General features: G+C 32.0%; 1 protein-coding gene across 8 annotated transcripts in view; it reads right to left on the bottom strand.

Moving 5' to 3' along the window:
* Positions 1 to 24507, bottom strand: part of LOC126743472 (uncharacterized) — a 134681-nt gene that overhangs the window by 33408 nt on the left and 76766 nt on the right. For 4 of the 8 annotated variants that reach the window (XM_050450564.1, XM_050450561.1, XM_050450562.1 and 1 more), the window contains 4 exons: positions 12655 to 12842; positions 12149 to 12397; positions 11827 to 12024; positions 11496 to 11769 (listed from right to left, as the gene is read on the bottom strand). In XM_050450564.1, the coding sequence (XP_050306521.1) occupies positions 11496 to 11769; positions 11827 to 12024; positions 12149 to 12397; positions 12655 to 12842 (909 nt within the window). Of the gene's footprint in view, positions 1 to 11495; positions 11770 to 11826; positions 12025 to 12148; positions 12398 to 12654; positions 12843 to 18029; positions 18512 to 24507 lie in introns of those variants that run through there. The other 4 variants (XM_050450567.1, XM_050450569.1, XM_050450568.1 and 1 more) reach the window with 3 other exon arrangements.

Raw genomic sequence — 24507 nt, 5'->3', positions numbered from 1 at the left:
TTTTGTAGATTAGCGTTCATCCATTCTTTCCGAAAATGGTTTTTGTTTTGTTTAAATTTTACAACCGCGGTATTCCTTTCTAAATAGAATTGCAGTTTATCTACAAAAACTTTCATACTTGCACGTCCATCATTTGTGGCATAAACTTGATCCCATGTTTCTAGTATCAAATCATTCTTAAGGTTAGTATAATTAATTTGAACTGGTTTTATTTCATTAAAATGTTGTATAAAAGGAACAAATAATGCTACTGGGTAGTAATCAGTAATATGATTTTGAAAAACAAATGATTTGGAATTTTCTAGTAATGTACTTTGACCTTTAAAAAAGATATGATCAAGTACTAGATCTAGGTCGTGTGATTTTGTTTATGAACGATTTAAACTGAAATTGCGCTAAAATATTTTGTAGTTCTCAATATTTTGATCTGTTATGTTAAATAAATTCATGTTAATGTCTCCTATTAGAAGGTGTGTTTTTAATTTTTTACATTTGTCCAAGTATATGAGCAAACTATTATTAAATGATTCTTTTTCTATTTGTAGAGATTTGTATATTCCTGTTATAAGAATTTGTTTGTTTTCATAGAGTACAAGAACTTCCAAAACCTTTACAATGCCAACTTGTACAATATTATAATTATGCTGCACATCAGAACGTATATAAGCTACTATCCCATCATTTTTATTGTAGTCACCGTGATTGTATAACATACTATAGTTCTTTATTGCAAAGGGTGTGTTGTTTAAATTAGCATGATTAAAGGTTTCTGTTAAGATAATGATGTCAAAATGTACAGTTAAACTATTTAAAAATACGCAAAGTTGGTCAAAGTTTTGGCTTAAACTAGATAATTATGGAAGATTTTTAGATCCCTTGTTTGCCCTGATGTAAATGTAAAGAAGCGTGGAGATTTATTAATAGAGTTAGATCAACGGGCACTGAAAAGTATCATTCCAAAATATATAAGGAAACAGTATATATAGCACTATTAACAGAAACAACAAGACAATGTATGTAAAAAGAAATACCAGTTAACATTTAAGGAGAATAAATGCAAATCTAAGTAGAATTGGTAAAATAAGCTATTAGCAAAGTAGAGAATGGAAAGTCGGGCGGACCAGAGGGAGTCTTCTCAGAATTATTAAAAAATGGCACAAAGAATATGATAACATCCTTAACACAAAACTTTAATAAATATCTGAATGGACATAAAGCCAATGCCAATTCCCAATGGAAAGTAATTTTTCAAATCAAAGATCAAATATTATATAGGATGTTCCATTTCACAAAACATAAAATTCATCTGCCACGCCTTTTGTGAGCACTGTGTATATGTCAGAATAATTTTAAAATGTAGCTTTTCTCACCCCCTCTATATAAAAAAAATTTTTTGCTTCAAAAATAAAGCTTCAATGGAGGAAGGGAGTACTAAATGGACACGATGTATAAGTTCATGATTGATTAAACGTCAGCGTCGTTTCATTACCTTTATTTAATATATCTTTTGTTGGTAGTATTGAAATGTTCAGAGTGACCAACATCAAAAAGACACAACTACTATAAAAATGGCGGCCACCAGGAAGCGGTCATTTTTGGTAATAGGGCCATTTGTATTTATAAATACGTGTACAATAAGCAGATTTTACTATTGAATATTGAGAGATTGAATAAAAGTAGAATTCATAGAAGAAGAAGAAGAAGAAGAACATTGTGGATTTAGAGCCAGAAGATCGGGTACTGATAACCTATTCTGTATAAAGCCGATAATGCAGAAAAGGTCAGCAGTTAACTTAAACTATGATAATATATCCACTAATAAGCTATGGGAGGTATTGCAAAGTACTTCCATGATTGAAATTCCTATAAATACTATCAAAAACCTTTATGAAAACTCCACTTTAGGAATAAAAATGGGAAAAATACCATCTAAAGACTTCTACGTGATTAAGAGGCTACGTCAGGAATGCTATGTATCGCCATCACGTTTTAAAATTTATGTTAAAGAGGCATTATTGCGGCATTATTGCGGTTTCCTGATGGGGACACACCACGCGAATAAGCCGTAGAAGACGAGGATGAAATTTTGCGTTATTTCCAAGAGAATCCCACAACATTTAAAAAGGTGGCAAGACGGCTAAGGTGTATATTTCATTATACTTTGATAAATCAAAGTTTGATCATTTAATTGGCCCATATTTTCTTTCCGGCAATTTAAATGGAAAATCTTATCGAATTTCTTAAGAGAATATTAATTTGTGTAAGCTTCTTAAAGATCTGGCAAATAGACAGAATATGCGATTTTAGCATGAAGGGTGTCCTGCACATTTCAAGATTACGGTAAGAAAGTGGTTAGATGTCCAGTTTCCCAATCAATGGACTGCAACAGGTGAACCCATTCCTTGCCCAACGAGAATTCCAGACCTCACGTCTATGGAATTTTATGATTGAATTAAAAAAAGTAGTGTCTGACGTGGAGCCTGTGCTAAATGTTGAAGACCTAAGAAATCATTATTCAAGGTCAACTGACTAGCAGTGTTGTAAAAAGCCATTTAAGGAATAGTGTGCGACTTTGTATAAGAAATAAAGGCTCTCATATCGAACACCAACTGTAAAGGTATGTATAATGCTTTTTTTTATTTATACAATATGGGTATTTATAATTTATTTTTAAAGATTTTTTTGTTTACATAGTTCTTTAAATTTTGATGTTGATCTCATTAGTCTCATAGCTAGGTAAGGTGTAGATGTTCTTAAAATATTACGCAGATTAAGTTCGGAAAAGGAAAAGTTTTTTTTTAATAATTACGAAAAAAGAGTTCTAATTATCAAAGTCTTAGAGATTTTTTTGTTTACTACTACTTTTTAAAAAAAATTAAAGTTTTATAGCAATACAAATGTTTTTTTAAAACCATTTGTATCATTATTTTTAAAAATTTTAAACGTGTTTATCTAAGATTTTGCTAAAAAATAACAAAAATTTAAGTATCTTGCAAATGATGGACTTTGGACTCATACTTTTACCAGTAACCTTGTATATAACACTAATTAAAAGCAATTTATTATACGGTTGAAAAACGTGGAGAATGACGAAAAGCATAAAAGAATAGCAGAAGCAACTAAAATGGATGCGTTGAAAAGATTAGCCAGAATCGCAAGAACCGAGAGAGATAGAATAAAAATATCCGGGAACAAATGAAACTTCAGAACCTAAATATAACTGACATCGAAAGGAAGCTTATCTGGGCTGGGATTCTAAAATCACGACTCGATCTCGATACGATCACGACTTCGAATTCGATCGCGACTCAGTCGTGACGAGAAGGGTGATTCTAAATTTCAATCGTCGGCTAAACTCGTTTTATTCGATTTGATTTAGGTTTCTTGGTATATATTTGTTATTTTCCCCTAATATTTGACAGATGGAAACGTCAATTGCCTTTTCTATTGATAAACACTAAGAATTTTCATTTATTTTGTTAATTTTTTCGCCTTTGTGTTTTTTATTTAAATATATGCCTATATATGCCTATATATATTATTTCTTTAAAATAAAAAATTGTCGTTTAAAACCACCACTATCCATTGGAAAATCATAATTGAATTCATGGAAAATCACAAAAACTTGTTGTGTTCATCCACTTTTGGTTTTAATATGGCAACATGTGTGCAATCAATAGGACCTACAACACCAGGGAAATTGGATCTCTCTATAAAGTTTAATTTATTAATTTCTCTAATCTCTTATATTTAAAAAAATTAATGAATCGGTCAGCAAGGTGATTGTCAATAATTTCAGTAATTTTATGGATCCATTGACTTGTAGTAGTTTCGCTAATTTTAAATTTTAAATCTTGTCCAATGCTTCTTTGGTAACAATATGTGGCATAAAATCTTGATATACGTACTAAAACTGCCCATTCAATGGTAACTCTATTTCCTCTGCCTCTATTATTAACTGAGGGTTGTGGAAAATAGGGTCAAATTAAATCTATTAGTTATGTTTAAGAAAGCTTCTTGATATACTAATTAAAACCTGAGATCATAGATAATATATATAATAACTAAAAATGCCTGGTATGACTATTGGTAAACAATAAATTTAATGAAACAAATACGTTTAAAAAAGGATGCTGTCACATTATGTACGTATTAAAAAAGGAAGAAGCTATATCGTCTGGTGTATACGATATACCCAAGCGTGTCGTCGACAAATCGTTAAAAACTAAGCAATCCGCAAGACACTCACGACTGAAAATTTTATTTAGAATCAGTCATATCGAGTAATCGTGTCGAATCGTGATTTTAGAATCCCAGCTCTGGTACAGACATGTACAACGTTTGAATGACAATACAATTCTTAAACACTGAATTTTTGGATACCATACCATCAGACAAAAGAGGACGCCAAAAACAACCTGAAAAGGGGGAATTTGCAAAGTAATGAAGGGAAGAAACTTATACGTTTGATAATGGTAGGATACAAGGAAATGGAGTCTAGATATCAGATAACGTCGTCGCACGTTTTAAAAATATTTAAAAAAGATTTTCAAACGAGCATCTTTTTTAAAGCTGAGAAGCACCTACACATTTTGCGACCCTAGTGAACCTTTTTATTTGGGTGGCTACTGTCATGCGTACCTGTTTCTTAATTAATAACGCAATATTCCAATCACCGCAGGTGTCAGTTTATCATCAGTTCGTCAAATCGACACGTAAAGTAATTAGAAGTGTATATTTCATTTTCTTATCATGTCGTATGAGAAGGAGCAGGAGCAACTGCAGAAATTTTATGAAGATTTCTTATCAGAAGTGATGATAGTGTACGCGATAAAGATTGTGATTAACAAGCCAGTGATTCTTCCTCTGGTAAAAACATTCCCGACCGCCAACGGCCTAAAGTAATGCAGCATTTACCTTTAATGTCACGTAAGATCAATCTAAGTAGTATTGAGGATACAATTGAAAATGTAATTTCGCAGTATCAACTGCTACAAGACAAAAGTTCTTCGGCCTAAAATGAGAATGCCCTGTGGATGATAATAATGTACCTATGCCAATGTTTGAAAAATATTAAGTTTAGCGATCCAATCTCAGGTATAAATGCGAGTATTTTTCAAATTATTTTTGATACTCCTGAGCTGGTTATCACGCTACAATCAATAGGAGCAGAGTAGTGAAGTAAAATGTTGAGAAAACGGGAGGAGTTACTCCATTTCTTAAGTTTCCATCGCATGTGCAACCTTAATGGTTAAAGCTACACAGAAATCATGTATGACGGAAATGTTCTCCTTAAAATTATATAAAAAATATCCCATCACAGCATATGTCTATCTTTTATGGTTGACTCACAATAACACGTGTAAGTCCCGATAGCTTTCTGATTATATTTGTCTACTCTTACGTTTATAACACTCTCAGTCATCCCTAATTAAAAAAGTTTACAATATTAACTATTCCATAAAAAAGAATCGAAAAGAGTTATAGATGAAATACGCTAATAATAAGCCAACGCGCGTGAATACTGAATCATGCATGGCATAAGGATTATTTGTGCATATAAAGCCTAATTTACACGAGCAAGTAAAACTATCGCAAGTTTATATCTGAGAGCACTTCCAAATTATTTGCATAATGTAAACAGTGTCCGAGAGTTCTCTCCCAGCAAGTAGCAAAGCTTGCGGTCAAGTAGTTGCGTCATAAATTATTGCAGGTCTAAACAAATCAGGACAGTTCTTTAGCAAGTTATAATTTCTTTTCCGTTTTATTGAAAGGTGGGTGCAAGTTAACTGGTGCTAAAATTCAACGAAAACTCCATAATCTCCGCACTCAAGCAAACCAGGAGTGGAATAAATTTAAAAAAAGGAAAAGTGGTTAGGGTACTAATGAGAACTATAAGAGTTCCTGGGAATACTTCGATTTAATTAAGTTTATATTTGATCAAAACATAACATCAAGGACCGAGACTAATTTATTGGTAAGTAAAAAAGTACTACAGTTTTAAATTATGTATGTTTATTGAAGTTTTACCATTATTTTAAATATGTTTATATTGCCAAGAAACTTCACCTTTCGCCGAAACAAAGTAATTACGAAATTCTTCACGGATTTCTTTAGCTATTACTGATTAATTGTGAACATTGTCGTTTTGAAGTGGTAACATATTGTCTCTAGGTAGTCCTTCATTGCGCCAATTTCCCATTTTATCATTGTCACCATCAAAAGTACCAGTCGGCGCATATTCATTTATAGAGGTGTTACGTGACATAAGAAAATTATGGAGGACACATATTGTTTTTGTCATTGTTATTACTTTTTCCGGTGCTAGCGGAATGGGTTTTCTTAAAATTCGAAATCTAGTTGCTATTATGCCAAATACATTCTCCACGATTCGTCTGGCTCTCGAGAGACGATAATTGTAAATACGATTAATACCAGGTTGATTTCTAAATGGATATGGTTTCATTAAATATGGTTTAAGCGCAAAGGCATCATCGACAACGACTAAATATGGTACTTGCTTTGTACGCCCAGGTAATGGCTCTGGGGGAGGCAAATTTATTGTATTTTCTTGCAAGGCTGTTACTTTGCCCATTCGCTCCCATTCGCTCCAATATCGGCATATGTAATTCTATAATTAGCATCGGCAAGTGCCATGAGAACAATACTATTTGTCCCTTTATAATTATAGTATTAACTTTCACTGCCAGGAAATGCTTGTATAACACTATGCTTTCCGTCTAATGCTCCCAAACAATGAGGGAAGTTCCATTTTTCTTCAAACTGTTTTGCAATCTTTTTCCATTCTTTTTCTGTAGTAGGTACCTAAAAGTTGAGCTTTTGTTACATTTTGTAGGATGTATCAGAAAAGGCAGCTGAAACGTATTTGCAAGAGTCAAGTCAGGCAACTGAGGTAAAGCCCAAGACTGCCATTACTAACAAATGCATAAAAAAGAAACGTAGTGCTACTGACAATGATGCTATGGAAAAAGCCATCACCGAACTTAATAAGCCATCCGATGAATATGATATATTTGAAGAATTCGTTGCTTCATAAGAAATTTAAAATTTGACCAGAATAAAAGGAAATTAAAACGAATAATTCAGAAAGCTATTTTAGACATGTCCGAAATGGACGATAATGAAAGTAGTTTATCAGCTACCTCAACACACTCACATACATCAGTCAGTTCATCAATAGTTTTGAAGATTATTTTTATTCTGTTTCATCACCACCACATTTAACCCAATTGACTCAGTCACATTCACAAACATCTTCCACTGTTCAGTATCAAGAATTAGGTAAACAAGAAAAATAAATCGTTTTATTATTTTTACCTTAAAGTATTAATTTTTTAGTGCCTCGTTCAAAGCCTGACAGCATTCCAGAATTATCGCTGAGACGTACATACAGGGATACGAAACAGATACATAAAGGAATGGTATGAATTACCTGAAATCAAAAAATGTTTAAGTTTTGTTCTGGTTTTGTATAAAAAAATAAAATATTTTAGTTATTTGTATTTGAAACTTTTTAAAACTTACCTGTGGCCAAAAACCTCAACGTTAGCGCTAACCGTTCTCTTGGTTTAATGGATTCACGCATATTTGTATCCAATTTTTATATTTTGTCGGCAATTAAATGCAGTAAAAAGTTAAATTCGGTTTCTGACATACGCATGAAGTTTTTAAATTTGTTTGGATCTTCATTTCTTAACTCATCTAATAACATAAGCGTCAAGAGTAGGCCTTCTTGCTATCCATTCTTTCACCGAAATTCTTTTCCTAGTCTTTTTTCGTTGTTTTTGGAAAATTGTACTAAGGACAACAATGGCAGCTGCAGCTCTCTTTCTGCGGCTAGACATTTTTCCGTCTAGCAAACACTATACTGTCTATACGCAAAACCAATCACTCTATCCCATGTATACACCCAAAATCACTTGCCGCAAGTATTGTCCAGCTAGAGCACTTGCCGATAGAAATTGCTGCAAAAATTTGCTTCAGTGTAAACACTTCCACAAGTTACTCTCACAAGTACTATCGCAATTTACTATCTCGTGTAAACTACGCTTAAGGCCGCGAACGCACTGATAGGCGGCTTGCTTGGCGCCTAGAGGCTAGCGAGTCATCTAGCGAGTAGCTTCGTAAAACGAACATTCTCCAACGTTCGCGACCGGCTTAGCAGCTAGGCGCTAAGCACGCAGTGCGGTATAAAAAGGCCTGTTGATGCGAATAGACGTTCGACCTTATTGTAAGTAGTAGTAGGTACGCATAGATTTTTAGATATCGATAAATGACAAGGTTGATTAATGACAATACTGATTTGCCCTTACTGAGTTAAAGTACTGTGAGTAAAATTGAGGAGCAATTCAGAACTCATGGACATGTAAGAAGTATTCCTAGACAAAAACAACCATCAGAGAGAGATTCAAAACTGGACATTCTACTGAGTTATGAAGAATCCATTTATCACTCTGGCAAGGCGAGTAGCTCGAGATAACGTTTAATTTTAAAAAATCTAAGAGCAACAGAAAAAAAAGCCTCTAAAATGAAACCAGTCCAAGAGCTGCTAAAAAATAATCCTAATCGTAGATACAAATTTTGCGAAACCATGATGAATTTGGTTGATAATAGTTAAATTCTTACTGGGTGTTATTTTCAGACGAAGCCACTTTTACTATTAATGGAGATGTACGTAGATACCGTTTTAAACTTTAAGTCAGAATCTGATGATGTGGTTTTTGCAAATATCTATCGCATAGTTTTTTCCTTTTAAGGCAAAATTGTCGTTACTATGCCGAAACAAATCCAAAGTGGGTGGTCGATTAGAATACATAGCATCAAGCAAAAACTAATGTGTTTCTAGCCTACACATTGGAGATCGAATAATTGGCTCAATATTTTTTTATAACAATTCAACTGGTGCGCAGGTATCTTGAATTTTTACAAAATACATTGCTATCAGATTTAACACAACTATTTCCTACTGGAAATGGAAATTTTGACGAAAGAATCTATTTACAGCAAGACTCATTATGCTGCTACTGTAAGACAATTTCTGAATAATTATTTCCGCAATTGATGGATTGGACGGAGAGAGACAATCGAATATGCAGCAAGGTCATCTCCATTAGTTTTTACCTTTGGGGTTGCCTTAAAGGTAAAGTCTATGCTATAAGATCCGGAAATATTTTAGAACTAAAACAAAGGTTAAGAAACGAAATTCAATTAATTACGCCGAATGTTTTAACATATTTAAACATAACCATTTTAATTTTACCATGATTTTCATTTTGAACAGGAGCTTAATTACTAATTTTTTTTTACAAAAATTTTACCTATTATTACTTTAAAAGTTAGTAAACGTGTTGTTGCGTTTTTCTCAAATATTTTTTCCATACCGCTAGCGAATTTATTCTAGTTAGACTGCCCATCCTGTATACTGATAACTTTAATGCCGATGTGACAGCGTATACTTTATTAGATAATACAAATTTAGTTGGCAGCTTGAGACAGAAAAGAAAACTGAATCCAAAAGAAGTTATTGGTGCAAAATTAAAGAAAAGAAAAATTAAGGGCAGGGAGAGAAATACAGGACTGGTCGTGACAAAGTAGATAGGTCAAGCTTGACGCACTCATGTTGAGTACAAAACATACTATTAAAATGGTGAAAATCAATCAGATAGGACCAGTAGTGCAAAAATCATCTTCAATTATCAATTATAATGTAAGTGTAAAGGATTTATAGATATGTATATCCGATCAAATAAAAGCATATTCCACACCTTAATAAGTGGGATCGCCTACCGGTTTCCCTTAGACGTCGCTCCATTCGTTGAAATATCTTTTGATTTGGAATAGTACGATTAGGAAATCTTACTTCATACAACCTTTTTGCTTACAATGCATTGCAAGACGCAAGATCATACCTTAGATGTATATTTGCATACTCAATAAACGTGAATTCCATATTTCGACTTAATTCAAATTAGATTCATAAAGAAATCCAAAAATTGATAAATTATTATTGGAATAAAGGATCAATGTATTAACAACGTGAAAGATGGGAAGTTTTGAAAGATCGCATCGCTGAAAAAAGAACATATCATGGTTCTTTTTAATTAAAACAAAACAGTGATTCCTCAATAATTTTTTTCTCCACAACGGTTTATTTTATCGATAATGAACAAGGTACTGTTATTTACTTTAGTTTACTATAATATTGTTCTACTCGATGTTTGGGTACGGTTAAGTCTTTAGTGCTAAGAACTTATCACTGAGCGAAATAACTTCTTTAAAACGAAGAACTTTGTTATTAATACTAAGAGTAAAAATGGAACAAGATTACTCTCGTCGGCATACGTAAGGCAGTTTAAATATTTGATCTGAACCTTTGCATTAAATATTGCGTAAACATCAAATAATACAACACTTAGAAATATATTTTGCAAGAAAAAACATAAAAACAATTAGAAACACGAAGTTAAATTGATGTAGTATGTAGTCATTCTGATATTACAGATCATTCAAAAGACATTCTCTCAAAGTTCTAGCAATGTTTGAATGTTAGCTTTCACGGACTATATCTCGAAGATTTCTTTACAAATGTTTATGAAATATTCAGTAGATATTCTCTGACTATAAATCTTTGATAATAGATAAGGCCAGTTTTAGTTTTTTTCATATATATTTCATCTACAGTCAGAAAACTTAACGTCACTTTAGTCAAGTTTAAGGTGATTCCCAGTCATTTTCCTGACTCACTATTTTCCCGAATTGCAACTGTCCGACCCTTTTTTTCCTGAACTATCGTATTTCCAAACAACATTTTTTTAGAATCACTGTTATCCCGAACAGAATTTTTTTGATTCATCATTTTCCGGAAAAGAATGTCACTCGAACTTTTAAATTACTTGGAAGATCATTAGAAATAGGCGTTTTTCTTTAAATAAAAATCATTGGATGGAGGTACTGAATAACCCAACCCAATCGTGAATACATTTTATTACCGGATAAAATTCTATTAGTCGGGAAAAATAGTTGCTCCTGAGAAATAACATACGGTAAAATGGTTTCGAAAAAGGAGTATTAAGGAATATGATCATTTGGGAAATTGATTATTCAGGAAATGAGTGGTTTGATAAATAAATGGCTGCGGAATAATGGCATTAGGAAAATCGGGCGAAAACGGTTTAAAATGTGATCTTAGAATATAAACTTTAGAAGTACTTTTCATTTAGGTCAAATTACAAATTTGACGTAATAAACTGATAGAAACAGAAAGTGCATTAAATCCCATATTATTCATTTTCATTTTTCCAACAGTTCTGAAAATTCCTAGTTTTAGAACTCTTGTGAAAAGCGCCCTTAGATTAAAAGTGAATATATTGTTCACAACCATTAAATTATAAAAAATATCAAAGATCAATACCATGATGCCACAACTTGCAGTTATTATAGAAGATATTTATAATGAGTATATGCGAGACTCTTACTGTCATCATCTAATGAAATATCAGTTCTGTGATTCGAAGACACGTCAAAGCTCTTCTGTTCCTTCCCGTTGACCTCTTTGACTCCAGAATCAGTAGACGACTCACTACGTACATCTACGGTTTCTACAATCTCCATAGTTTTCCCTCCACCAATGATATTTTTCGATTTCAGCAAAAGAGTGTGCGTGGTATGCGGCTCGACTAATTCCTCAATATCTGATCCGGCATCGGATAGATCTGAGGTGTCATCTATTGGTTTGTCTCCAATCAAAACCTGTATAATAATTAATAAAAATAGGATCAAGATGACAGTAAAATATTTGATATATACCTTGGCATCTGCGGTAGGATTGGGAACCAACATAGGTACTGGTACAGGCGAATGAGTACCTTGAAACTGTCTTTTTTGTAAAAACCAGTTTGATTCAGAATCGCTCAGAATTGAACACGTCGACTGAAAATATTCTGCGTCGCCTTCTTCACCATTTTCTGAGTAAACGTCTTCTGCTTCTTCAATGTCTTGTTTTATCTAGATAGAAAAAATAGGAAAGTAAGTTACTAATTAAGTAATCAATAACTTATGTTACAGTTACATTACAAGAACACATTGCTTCCAAGTTCATATAAGTGTATAAAGTTAAGAACATGCTCACCATAAGAGTAACTTTGTCGACGTATTTTCTTGACCCAAAACTGGATTCGCTTTGCAACCATTCCTCTAAACTGGATACGGAAGTCGTATCCAAATCTGTCGTTTTCCATTTTGCATCTAGGGTTTCCTCGCCAAAGAAATACTCCTTCTCTTTACTATCTTTGCGGTGTCTTGAAGATGTGGAGTGTCGACTGGAAGAAACGCTATTTGCTGAGGACGTAGGGAGATTGTTCTGGCACCCTGTTACGACCTACAAAAACGCAGATAGTAATAATAGTTTTTGCAACTAGAATACACCAACCAATTTTTTATTGGGAGATTTTTTAATTTTTATCGTAACAATAGCCATTGTCATTAAAGTTTTTATGAGACTAGTCTAAAATATAACTTCCGGGAAACCTTATTGATGAAAATCGATTGCGTCGTCTTATAACCCGTTGCCGTCAATTGCTTTATAGGGTTTCAGATTTTCTTGAATCAATACAGATACAGGATGTTTTAAGTTACCTTATTGATGATCGCAGTAGCTAACAAATCTTCGTATGTACTGTTGGTGGACGTTTCCTGGGGTGTGGGAGGGTGTGCATGTGCAGCTTGCAAAAGTGGCAAATTTACCGCTTCTTTAAGTAATTTTTCAATAAGTTGTTTTAATGCTGCATGAGCTGTACAAGGTGATGTTCCTGTCACTGGTAAATCTAAAAATAATAATAAATAAAGGATAGGAAAATTATATGCACGAAAAATATAATAACATGGGTATAATATCACGATCATATATATTAATATTGGAAGATTATTTTTTCGTTTTTTGAGTAAGAAAACAACAAAACAATGGGATTTATACTATTTATTATTTTGTAGTTATATGGCGTCCAATCTAAAGTGCTCGTTCAATAATTTAGATCTTCATTTAATATAATAATTTATAAAAACTAATTATATAAAAGGAAGCATATTCGGGAACTGACCATTTCCAACTTAACGACCATGCAAATACAATTACAGTAATCATAATTATTTTTCAAAATAAACTGCATAAAGTTCGTAGATATCTTAAACCCACTCAAATCCAATCCAATATTGGATAATGCTTAACGTTATTTTAAAACTTATGGTTCTAACTCTCTGTATACGTATAGAACCAGATCTTTAATGGGACTTTAAATTTATATCTTCCTGATTTTGGCCTCTTAAACCTTATACTATAATAGCTACATAGCCGCTTCAATCTAAGGTTTCACCATACATGTTCAGAGGTTTTCAGGCAGAGTTTCCAGATGCTGGTATCTGTGATTTATAGAATAAACTAGGATGTAGCAGGCGAGTAGCAGAGCACTTACGCTTCTTTCTCTGCGTAATGATGGATTCCCCAACCTGTATACTAGTGCAAAAGAAGTAGGTGGATCTCGCCACGGATGAACATAGCCGGCTAAGATGCACACTTATTTTTAGCAGCAGTTATAATCCAACAGACCTACAAAGTTTTTTGGCAAATATTTGGAGTTGTTAAGTCAGTCTTTTCGAATCAAAATGTTATTTTCTTAAATCTGGTCAGCAATAACTGCTGACTCAATCCCCTTTTAGAATATACATATCTTAGATGGAAAACTATCGTTAAACTGGTTTAAGCCTAGCAATGTGAACGGCATATTTTGAGAAACACATTGAAGAAACATGCAATAGCAGATACGTTACTAGAGAATTAAATAAAATTATCCTACGCCATATATATCTAGTATTGGGTCTTTAGTAACGAGGACTTTTGCGAATTTTATGCAGTTTATTTTGAAAAATAATTATGTTTACTGTAATTGTATTTGCATCATCGTGAAGTTTAAAATGGGCAGCCATCAAATATGCTTCCTTTTATATAGTTAGTTTTTATATATTATTATATTATTTTCTTGATTGAGACATGTACCTGATCTTGGTCTAGTGAATTCACTACATAGAAAATAAATTTATTTTCGCTTATAATATTTTTATAGGCTTCATCCGATTATAACTTGCTTAACAGATTTACGTTTATATCTCCTCTTATGATGAAATGCATAAGACTTTAAAATAATAATCAATTAAAGATTCGATAGTAGTCTATAACGCAGATATTTAAGACTAATTGCTAATCTGGACAATAGAAAGTGCTAAAGGTTAAATTTCAAAAAGCTACGAATTCTTACAGTCCCTTGTACCTATATTCTCGTAAGCCTTCTATTTGTTAGGAAGAATCCTAAGAAATGCATGATTCATACTATTACTCACTTAATTTGTACCAGAAACAATGGCTCCTTGGTACCACGGTATCAGAGGCTTTAAATAGCCCATTTTAGCAGCATTTAGTATTGATTACAGCTTTTTAGTGTGATGTAGTTGCCTGTGTCTGTTAAAAATTCCTTCTGTCTAACTTTGCTGACTTCCTGTGACCTAATTGTTTTATGCCTTGTATTGTATCGTACTGGGCGTCAGGCAAGGCTGCAATCTCTCCCCAATTTTCTTCATCATGCACAGATGATGGATTATTAAAAAGGCTCTAGAACACTAAGAGGACGGAGTCTTTATTGGCAGAAGAAATGACACGATCATTCTGGCACACAACGAAAAAGAGATGTTTGCAATACTTTAACGAATAGAAGCTGCTAGTTTGGAATCAGGTCCTATTTAGCCTACGACTAAATAGGACCAAATGGTGTCTTTTAATGTAGACAGACCTCAGACAATCCCAATGCCTCTAACTCATCCACGATATAGAAACCAATGATCCTGTAATTTATTTTGAGGCAAAAATAACCAACAAAGGAGGCTTCGAAACAGAAATTAAAAAAAGAATTGGAATGGCAAAAGAAGCTTTGGGCAGACTAGTTAAAATCTGGAAAGACCACACATCCGAAAAATGACCAAGATGAGGCTTCTAAGCGCTGATATTCTCTATCGCAACATATGATCAGAATCTTGGCTGTTAAGCGCAGCATGCCGCTAAAGAATAGAATAGTTTAAAATAATATATAACCGGAAGATGTTGAGACAGGGTTGAGCAGTCCAAGCTGTAAAAGCTCAAAGAACAAATATCACTATACCTACAGAACTAAATATTTGGGATCATGAAAGGCTCCTCATAAGAATCCAGACGCGCATATGTGATCCAAGAGAAAGTAGGTAGCAAAAGAACAGAGGTAGATCTCCTCTAAGATTCTTAGACCAAATCAAAGACCTTACAAATATATCAATAACAGAAGTAATGAAAACTATAAAGAAGCATCACGAAGTGTCGTGCTATGAATAGTCGCGATGCCCGAAATCGAATAACGACTGGAGAGAGAGAGAGAGATAGAGAGAAATTGTGAGGTGTTATTTTTAGTTGCATTGTTAGATTTCAGTAATTTTAAATATTTGAATTATATATTTGTAGACTTGTATAAGAGTGCTTTGCTTGTTGACACAAATATATGTCTAAATCTAGTTTTGTTAATTTACGTGGCCACTAAAACTAATTCTTCTGTTGGGTTCATCGTCACTAAGTTCTTAAAGGATTTGAATTTTATAGTGATGAAATTTAAGTGCTTTTCTTACAGACGTCTCGTTCAGCAATCTTGGTTTATCGTTCTTCTTATTGGTGGCAGTATCAATTTCTTGATATTTTTCAGATTTTCAGAGAGATCAGAAGTCAATATTCTTCTTTGACCACTTGCTGATGCACTAAACCATGAATTATCGAGGGCCTGTTAACATCTAATCTAAGAGCTTTCAGAAAAGTATCATAAGCAGGGGTTGCCATTTAAGAATATAAAGTTTAGGTGTCTAAGGGCGAAGAAGTAAGTGGATACAAATTAGATATTACATTATTTTACTTTCCCCCATATTATAGAAACTGTTATTAGCGATTTTTAACTTTTTTTAGCTCAAATACAAAAATCGCATCTATTCCTCGCAAAGAGACCAACATACAAAATTAACGAAAAAAAAGAAAGACCACAGTCACGGTTTCACAACATATAATAAATAAAATGGCTACACGTGCTTCGCTTTAGCCAGAGCATCATCTGGCCTTTGAAATCCATTTCAAAACGTTCACACTGAACAGTGTTGTGAGACCATGAGTATGTTTTCGTCAATTTCTTTATTTCCTCAGATGTTGTCATTTGAAGTTTTTAAATAACCACCCAGTATATCAATTCAATATTCTTATGGTAGGAACAAACAACAACAGCATTGCAACATTTGTTTTTATTGAATAAAATTTTCTCGTACAACTACTAAACTGGATTATAAATACAAATTATGATAAATGCTTTAAGCAAAAATCTTAATTTTGACTTAAGAAGTTACCACGTTTTGATATGTCCTGCATTCATGTATACACGAGTAACAGAATTAGACATAACGACCATGATTCACCGATTCCCTACTGCTACCCGAGAATGTAATACACCGCGCATCTCGGCCTTCTCTACGGACTCTACCATTAATTGGGTCGAACTCTAAGTTAGTAAAGGGGTTGTAGGAGAATCGTTATCGTTATCTACCCTTTAAAATAATGTATCACACCATGGGGTAGCCATTTGATAGACCCAAGTTTGGCGTAAATAAAATATTAATTATTTCTAGACATTTTCGCTAACTATTTGCTTACACATTTACCGATTTAATATTTTTTGGTACCGTTCAATAGAAAATTTTATGCTGCTTACTATGATGTATCACACGATGGGGGTTCCCATTTCACATATTAAAGTGAGGTTAGCTGGAGGTGAGTAGGTGATTGACAGAACTCAGTAAATGCATAATTAAACGTCCCTCTGTATATATAATTTGACGTGTTTTTTTTTTTAGAAAGAAAGTTATTAAGGGTGGATCGTTTTGAAATGAAAGCACTGTATATATATCTAATTACTTCACCCCGTTTCACCCTCTGCCCCCCAGGGTCATTCCCTTAGAAATGTTAAATGGCAAGGGGTATCGAGTAATAGCTTGTTTAAAAGGTTGAAGTCTTTTATTTTGACGTTTGATTTTTTTAAATCGGTTGATTCGTTTTCGAGAAAATTAGAAAAATCTTTGTTTATCTTAATTTTTTCAGATAGAAAACAAAAACATGAAAATATCAGTTTTTATTTCAATAAGTGTTCAAAATGTTGCCCGTTAGGGTTTGCCAAATCTACAATTCGTTTATAATTTAAAACGGAAACTACCAACATATACAGCAATTCCGAAGATTAGACGTGGAAAAAACTAAATAACAACATGCATTTTTTTCCGCATTCTTTTCATGAACACAGATATCCTGGGCGAACTGTATTTATTGTTATACCTGCTTAGTTATTTAGAGTTGCTAAGGAAAATAAAGAATTTATTTTGCCGTCAGTTACATTTGTAACAGTCTTGGAATAGTGAAAATTTATTTGTTGAATTGAAGATTTTACTTCCAAAATGGTTTACACACTAGCCGAAAGAGTGGAAATTATTCTAATTTATGGTGCCCAAAATCAATGTGCTCGGCAAACTGCCGTCACGTTCTAAGTTTACTGAAACTGGATCTGTTACAAATAAAAAACGTGATCATCGGCGAATTTTGGATGAAGCCGCTTAAGTTGAAGTTTTGGATCATCTTGGAATAAATCCTTATACTTCATTACGCAAAATTATTGGTGCCGCTGGTATTTCATTAGTAAAAACCTACGAGGACTTGAAGAACAAACTTAGACTAACACAAAAATTTAATTACACATTTAATGTAGATATAGTATAAAAATAATGAAAAGACGCGCAGGATCATTAAAAAAAAATAAATATTAGAAATAACTATTTTCTCAATGTAAGGCAAAACTACTGAATGCACCAGTCAAGGTAATTTTTATAATTCAACAAATATATCAAAAATATAATCTTACCTAAAATAACTTCAATCAGATAATAAAAAGTATACAGTCCAACACATAATAGAACATAGAGAGTCACCAAAACACTAACAAACACAGTCAGGAACATTTTAAGAAATACCTTTTTCACTTTATCACAGACGATGAGTTATCCTAAGGATTAACCGAGTACTGGAAACAATAACTGTTATCTCCGTATGTTATTACATTAAAATTTTTATCGTTAACCGTATTGTGATTTTCTGTGAGCAGTTTTTCACTTTGGAGTGCCGAAAATAGTACGGGGTTAAGTATGAAAAGCAAATTTGATCAGTAGATTACGCATCGTTATCTGCAGTGTATTTGAGAATATTGGTCCGAAGGTTGCAACCCATAATATATTTCAGGTTAATTCGAACCTCTTCGACAAAAAAAAACTATATTTCTATGCGTGTTTATTAGGTACCCGGTAATAATAGTACCTCACAAGGCAACAAATTAAAGATAACTGTTTGGCATTAAATATAATATATGCAGGTTTTTTCGATAAATTTTATAAATAATTACAGTCTTGACCTTGACTATATGAACTCTGGTCTGCTACGTAAAAATGTGATCATCAAAAACACCTGTAGTACCTGAGTTACAAAATAACACTACACGTAAATATTGCTATTTTAAAGCTTTTATTATATCAAGGGAAGTTTCAATTTAGGCCTTTGTTTGAAATTTGAAGTATAAATATAAGTGGCACAACAGTATCTGGGATTTAACTAATTTAAAATCAGAATAAAAATGAGAAATATATTGTGAAATTATGTTTTATAGTTAAAATTTGACTTTTATTGTATTAGGGAGTCTGTATAGTAACAACAAATATAAGATAAACTTTCGACAAACTTTCTTAAGCCATATGTTTTATGTTTTTGCTGTATTTGTTTTTTGAATCAGAACTTCAATTGCTTATAGAAACTACTATGGCAACCAAATTTGTAAAAACCAGAATTTACTTTCTTATTTTTCAGTATTTAAATAAAGTGCATAATATTTGTCTTACATTGAGTTTTTAGTTTACAAGAGTTTAATCAGTGGTCTGCGTATGTAGACTTTCATATCGATCGATTCAAAGATAAAAACTTTTTTTTAATGATTTGATCACCCTGTAGCTCACAAGTTAAGTAGGGTATATATTTGGTTAAACTTTTTTCTAAACTTAAAGTCACCTAAAGAAAACTTTTTAAACTTACCTAACTATTTACCTTAAGAAAAGCTAAATAATTAGGTGAAAAATAACTAAATAAAAGGCAGTTTAAGGAAATGAAAGAATAAACAATCTTAAAGTACATTAAAAAAGTTTAATTGAAAATATTAAGATGTTATTTTTTATTTAGAAGTAAATGTGACCTTTTCTTTTTAATTCTGTTTTTTGTATTTATTTACTTCTTGTATATATAGTGACCAAAATTAAACTATTGGAATCATTGGAAATTAAATTATTGGAATCTGAAAAAATCAAAGACGCAAAAATAGATACATTTATCGTATGTATAGGATTCAAATAGATGAATAAAGATTTTAAAAAATATATAAGTAAAACAAACAATTACAAACATAAATACATAGTAAAGAATGTTGTAAAATAAAAAAGAGACATAAAAATGAAACAAGAAAAAATATTCAGTAAATATTAAGAAATTAATATAAAATTAAAAATTATATAAAATTAAAATATAATTAAAAATATAAAGGTTATAAATGGCCTTAACAACGTATTTAATCTTAGATCCAATCTTAGGAAATGTCTAAAAAAATAACTTTTTATTTTTTTTTATATTTACCAAGATTAGGTTTAAAGTCTGATATTTCGTTTTCTAGAAACCAGCATCAACTTTATTTTAGTTTTTATTACTATTAGATCTTACCATTAAATTTAATCGCCCGACACTTTTCATAAATTATTTGTCTATAAAAAAAACAAAATTGAAAAAAAAAACCAATATGGCTTCCAGGAGCACAATAAAACTTTGGTAGCAATATCGAATTTACTAGAGTATGTGACATCGGAAATAGGTCAAAATAAATATGTGGATATAGTATTCAATGGCCTCCAAAAGGCATTTGATACAGTTGATATTGGTGTCCTATTATTGAAATTAGAAAATATGGATTTCAGAGGAGTTGGAAAGCGTTTTATGGAGACCCATTTCAGAATCAGATCACATTTCATACAAATAAATCAAAGTAAGAGCATAAAAACTATCTCTTTTCTACTTATTATACCGGTGTTATACGTAATGACAAGTTAAGTCATTACGTCTTAGTCAAAAGGCATACGTAATGACATCATATTCAAGATATCGAAAATGTCCAACGAACATTTTTGAAATATCTCTGGTTTAAATGTGACAAAGTGTATCCGCAGATCCGTTTTTCACATCAAACTTTACTTGACAGATTTTCCATACGACCGCTTGATGTTCGACGTAAATCAGCTGATCTGCAGTTTTTATATACATTGGTAAACCACTTGATCGACTCACCAGACTTGTTGGGAATGTTAAACTTTCACCTTCCAATAGTCTTAACAAGAAATCCTCCTACCTTTTACTCAACAAGAGCCAGAACTAATATTTCTAAATTTTCTCCCTTGCGCAGAGCTGGGGATATAATATTATGCTGTGCAGAGCCAGTGTGACATATTTAGCTGCAGCATTAGAAATATTAAAAATGTAAACTTTGTAGTTTAAGTTCATTAAATTGTTATCTTTATTCATTGTACGTTAGTTTTGTATTTGGATAGTTAATTTAAAGTTGTAATTATGATATTTTTCCCACTAAATAATCGGATTTTGTAATCTGTTTAGGTGGTGTAAATAAATAAATAAAGTAAAATAAATAAATAAAAGGCGCGTGATGTCTCTTTTGAAACTTTCAAGAATATTTTCTCTGGGTATATAAATAGAGTGGAGCTGACTGTAATCACATTAGAAAAAAGGCAATTAAAAAGAAACTCAAAATAGTAATAAACTACCTTGAAATATATAATTGCTGAGTGCTTTTTAAAATAAAAACAATGGCTTCTGACAGTTGTACTTTTACAATCAGGGAGTTTTTAGTGATGAGTACCAATCGCCGAAAACTGGTGGATTTTTTAGTGTGTTGATAAGATTTACCAACTGTAACGCCTGCGGTCACAGAATAGACTTAAATATTGATAATTTGACCTACACTTGTTCAAGAACCTACTCTTTACGGAAAAAGCGTCGAAAGTGTGTTACAAAAAAGAATGCCAAGAAAAGGTCATGGTTTTATAAGGCTCATTTACCTTTGAAAGACATTGTCTATTTAGTTGTGTTATGGCTTCGGCTGCCCTATCCACGTCAAAGGCTGGTTATGAGGGAGTTGAAGCGTAGTTCTCGCACATATGTCGATTGGAGTTTCTTTTTATAGAGATATTTGTATTAAATGGGTCACCGATAATTCTACAAAACTTGGAAGGCCAGGAAGAGTTATAGAAATTGATGAAGCAAGGAAAAAGGAAAACCAGAAAGGTGTTTGCTTCTTGTACTTATTAAGGATTGGACTGCCGAAACCTTATTAGAAGTCATTGGACAACGGGTATTGCCTACCACTACCATAATATCAGATTGTTGGAAATCTTATGAAATATTAGACCAGGAAGGATTTTAGCATTTTACTATTAATCTCTCAATTAGTTTTGTTGATTTAGATGACCCCTCTGTGCACACTCAAAATAAGTAGAACGAACTTGGCGTAACGTTCGAGAAGGAATTCCACGATATGGAAGAAAAGAATTACATTTTAATGGATATTTGGCAGAATTTTTGTTTAAGAGAAGTAACTTTGACGATACTCAATATTCGCAATATTTTTTATTGAAATTGGTAGGATGTACCCACCTGTTGTTTAGTATAATAAAATATAATGGGACATGCATGGGTTAGTTCTCATTTAGTTTAATAAAAAAATTATATCTATATATAATATACCTATATGGTATGTAGATTAAGAAAATAGTAATAACATCCTTGTAAGGCGTTTATTTAAGTTTAATGGATTTTTTCAACATATATCCATCTACGTGTGTCTTGCGCATATGGACATATGGTTGGTTCAATACAAATTTAATGTGAAGCCCTGTAGTGCAGTGGTAAACGCCTCGTTTTTTAGCGTCGGGAACCCGGTACGATTCCCAGTTGTTTTTTCTTCATGTTGTTTCTGCCGAGTGATAGTTTGGGTTGGGAATAAGATAGGTCAGGTCTCTATAAAATTTAAAAAAATATATAAAAAGCAAACGAAAATTTTGAAAATATTTAATGATAATACATTGCTCAATGCGTCCAATAATCCGATTGTGGTAAGAGTCCATTAGGATTTAACTGTAAATATTTTATTGTAATATTTTAAATGTAAATAATTTAAGGCTCTTGTAAGTATATTTCAATAAGATAGTTATCCAATATTTAAACAAGTATAACCTGGATAGCTTCAGCCCTTTTTCTCATATAAAAATAATTTTCAGTATTTTGCTTATTTGTATGTTCATATGGCAAAATCGCCCTAAGCCAGTCAATAGGCATTAAACAAGTTTCATTTATTGTGGAGTTTTGCATTGTATGTTTTAAAAAAATGTGAATTTTTTTCGGGGTTTTTTGACCTTTATTTCAAAAACCCTCTGAGGCTGCTTTTTGTATTTAGGTATGTAGTACAGATGCTGTTTTACTCTATTTTATACTAAATTTACCTCACCCATCACCCCTATTCACTCCCTAGTCCCGTAAGCTTCTAGGGTAAAAAAAAAACACAAAAAAAATACTTTTTTATAGGCAGCGTCGACAGTTTCGTGTTCTACAAAGCCACTAAAAAGGGCCTATATAAGGAAATTTTCTTAAAGTACTAAAATAGCAAAAAACCGTTTTGTAAACTATTACCAATTCATTCAAAGTGCCACATCTGAGATATCTAATCCCATTTAGGCAAATATACCAAATGGTCTGTTGGTCTGTTTGAAAAATAACACAGACTTCAAAACAAGGCGATTAAGATTAGTTATAGAAGAGACTATTACACAAGAATAGCTCAGGTAAACCAGCAAACAAAAGTTTGGAAACTAAAAAAATTCAATTATTTTAAGAGGTAAAATTCGTTTATAATATTTAATAACTCACTCAATGCTAACCTACAATGTAAGGATTACAACAAATTCAAAAAATTATTACTCCATAGAACCCTAAAAACGCGTGAGTGTTGAAACTCCAAAGAGATTCAATATTAAACTCAAAAAACTTGTGCAAGAATTGTAGTGATGTGATGTAAAACAATTTTGATAATATTTTTATTTGTTTTATAAGAATAATGTATTTATGTTGATTTTCAAATTCTATAAGTGTATGTAAATTTGTTAATTTTTAGGCCCTGATGCCAGTTTTTTGGCTGTTTAATAAATAAATTTTAAAAAATTGTACATATCTGTCTTACGTTATTTTAACTTGTGTCTAATGCATTATTTCTATACTGTTTCATTCATAAATAAAAAAAATAGTTAAAGCCTGTTATATTATTTACTTTAACATTAAATTTAAAATGCGACTCCATCACCTTTTTACAGATATTAACTTTAATAATGCATTAGACAGGTATGGTATATTATAATTTAACTGTATTTTTTATAGTGATTTTTTATAGATAGAACTTGATGGTTTGTGTAATATAAAACGTCAGATTTTGATTTTAAAAACTTAATCTTGTAGACAAGGACTTATGTTAATACATCGTTGAAATAATAAATGGTTTTTTTTAACCATCAAATTACTTCACCATAATGTTATAGTGATTCTTTTACAATTTTCAAAGCTAGGATTTGGGCTACCCTGTACACAAATTCTAATATTATATATGTATTTACAGGGTGTTTCAGAATAAGATGCTAATCCTTAAGTGAGTGAATATAAATTTGATTAAAAAAAAAACAAGTCAGAAACAGTCAGAGCCTTATCTTAAACCTACTAATCCTTGAGCTAGAGCGTGTTTAAGTTTTAAACAAAATTTTTTTTTTTTTAATTATAACTCTTATTACTTCCTATTTTTATAACTTCAATATTTTTATGAAATATGAATCAATAGCATTTTGTTGATGAAGAATTTCTTAAAAGTTTTAACCAGTGATGTCTGTATAGGATGTGTAGGTACTAGAAATTTTTTAGTATTATGTACGCAATTTTTTTCTAATTAAAATGAATATAGTTATCATTACTGTACTATATTTAATTTTAACTGTAGTGAATAAGTTTTTTTATATACTTGTGAGTGAGTAAGTATATAAAAAAAGTATATACTGAGTTGTGATTTATTAACGGATAAATTTAATTAAAGAGGGTTTTCTTAAATCCTCGGATACGTCGATTTTGTTTTTGAATTGGGAATCTTTGACATCAAACGTAAATATACAGGGTGTCGCTAAAAAATGTGACAGGAAAAAATTCATAAATAG

Source organism: Anthonomus grandis, chromosome 13 (genome assembly GCF_022605725.1).
Source record: "Anthonomus grandis grandis chromosome 13, icAntGran1.3, whole genome shotgun sequence".
In the NCBI taxonomy this organism is placed as follows: domain Eukaryota; kingdom Metazoa; phylum Arthropoda; class Insecta; order Coleoptera; family Curculionidae; genus Anthonomus; species Anthonomus grandis.
The sequence above is the reverse complement of the archived record's forward strand: the minus strand, read 5'-3'. Positions and strand labels throughout refer to the sequence as shown.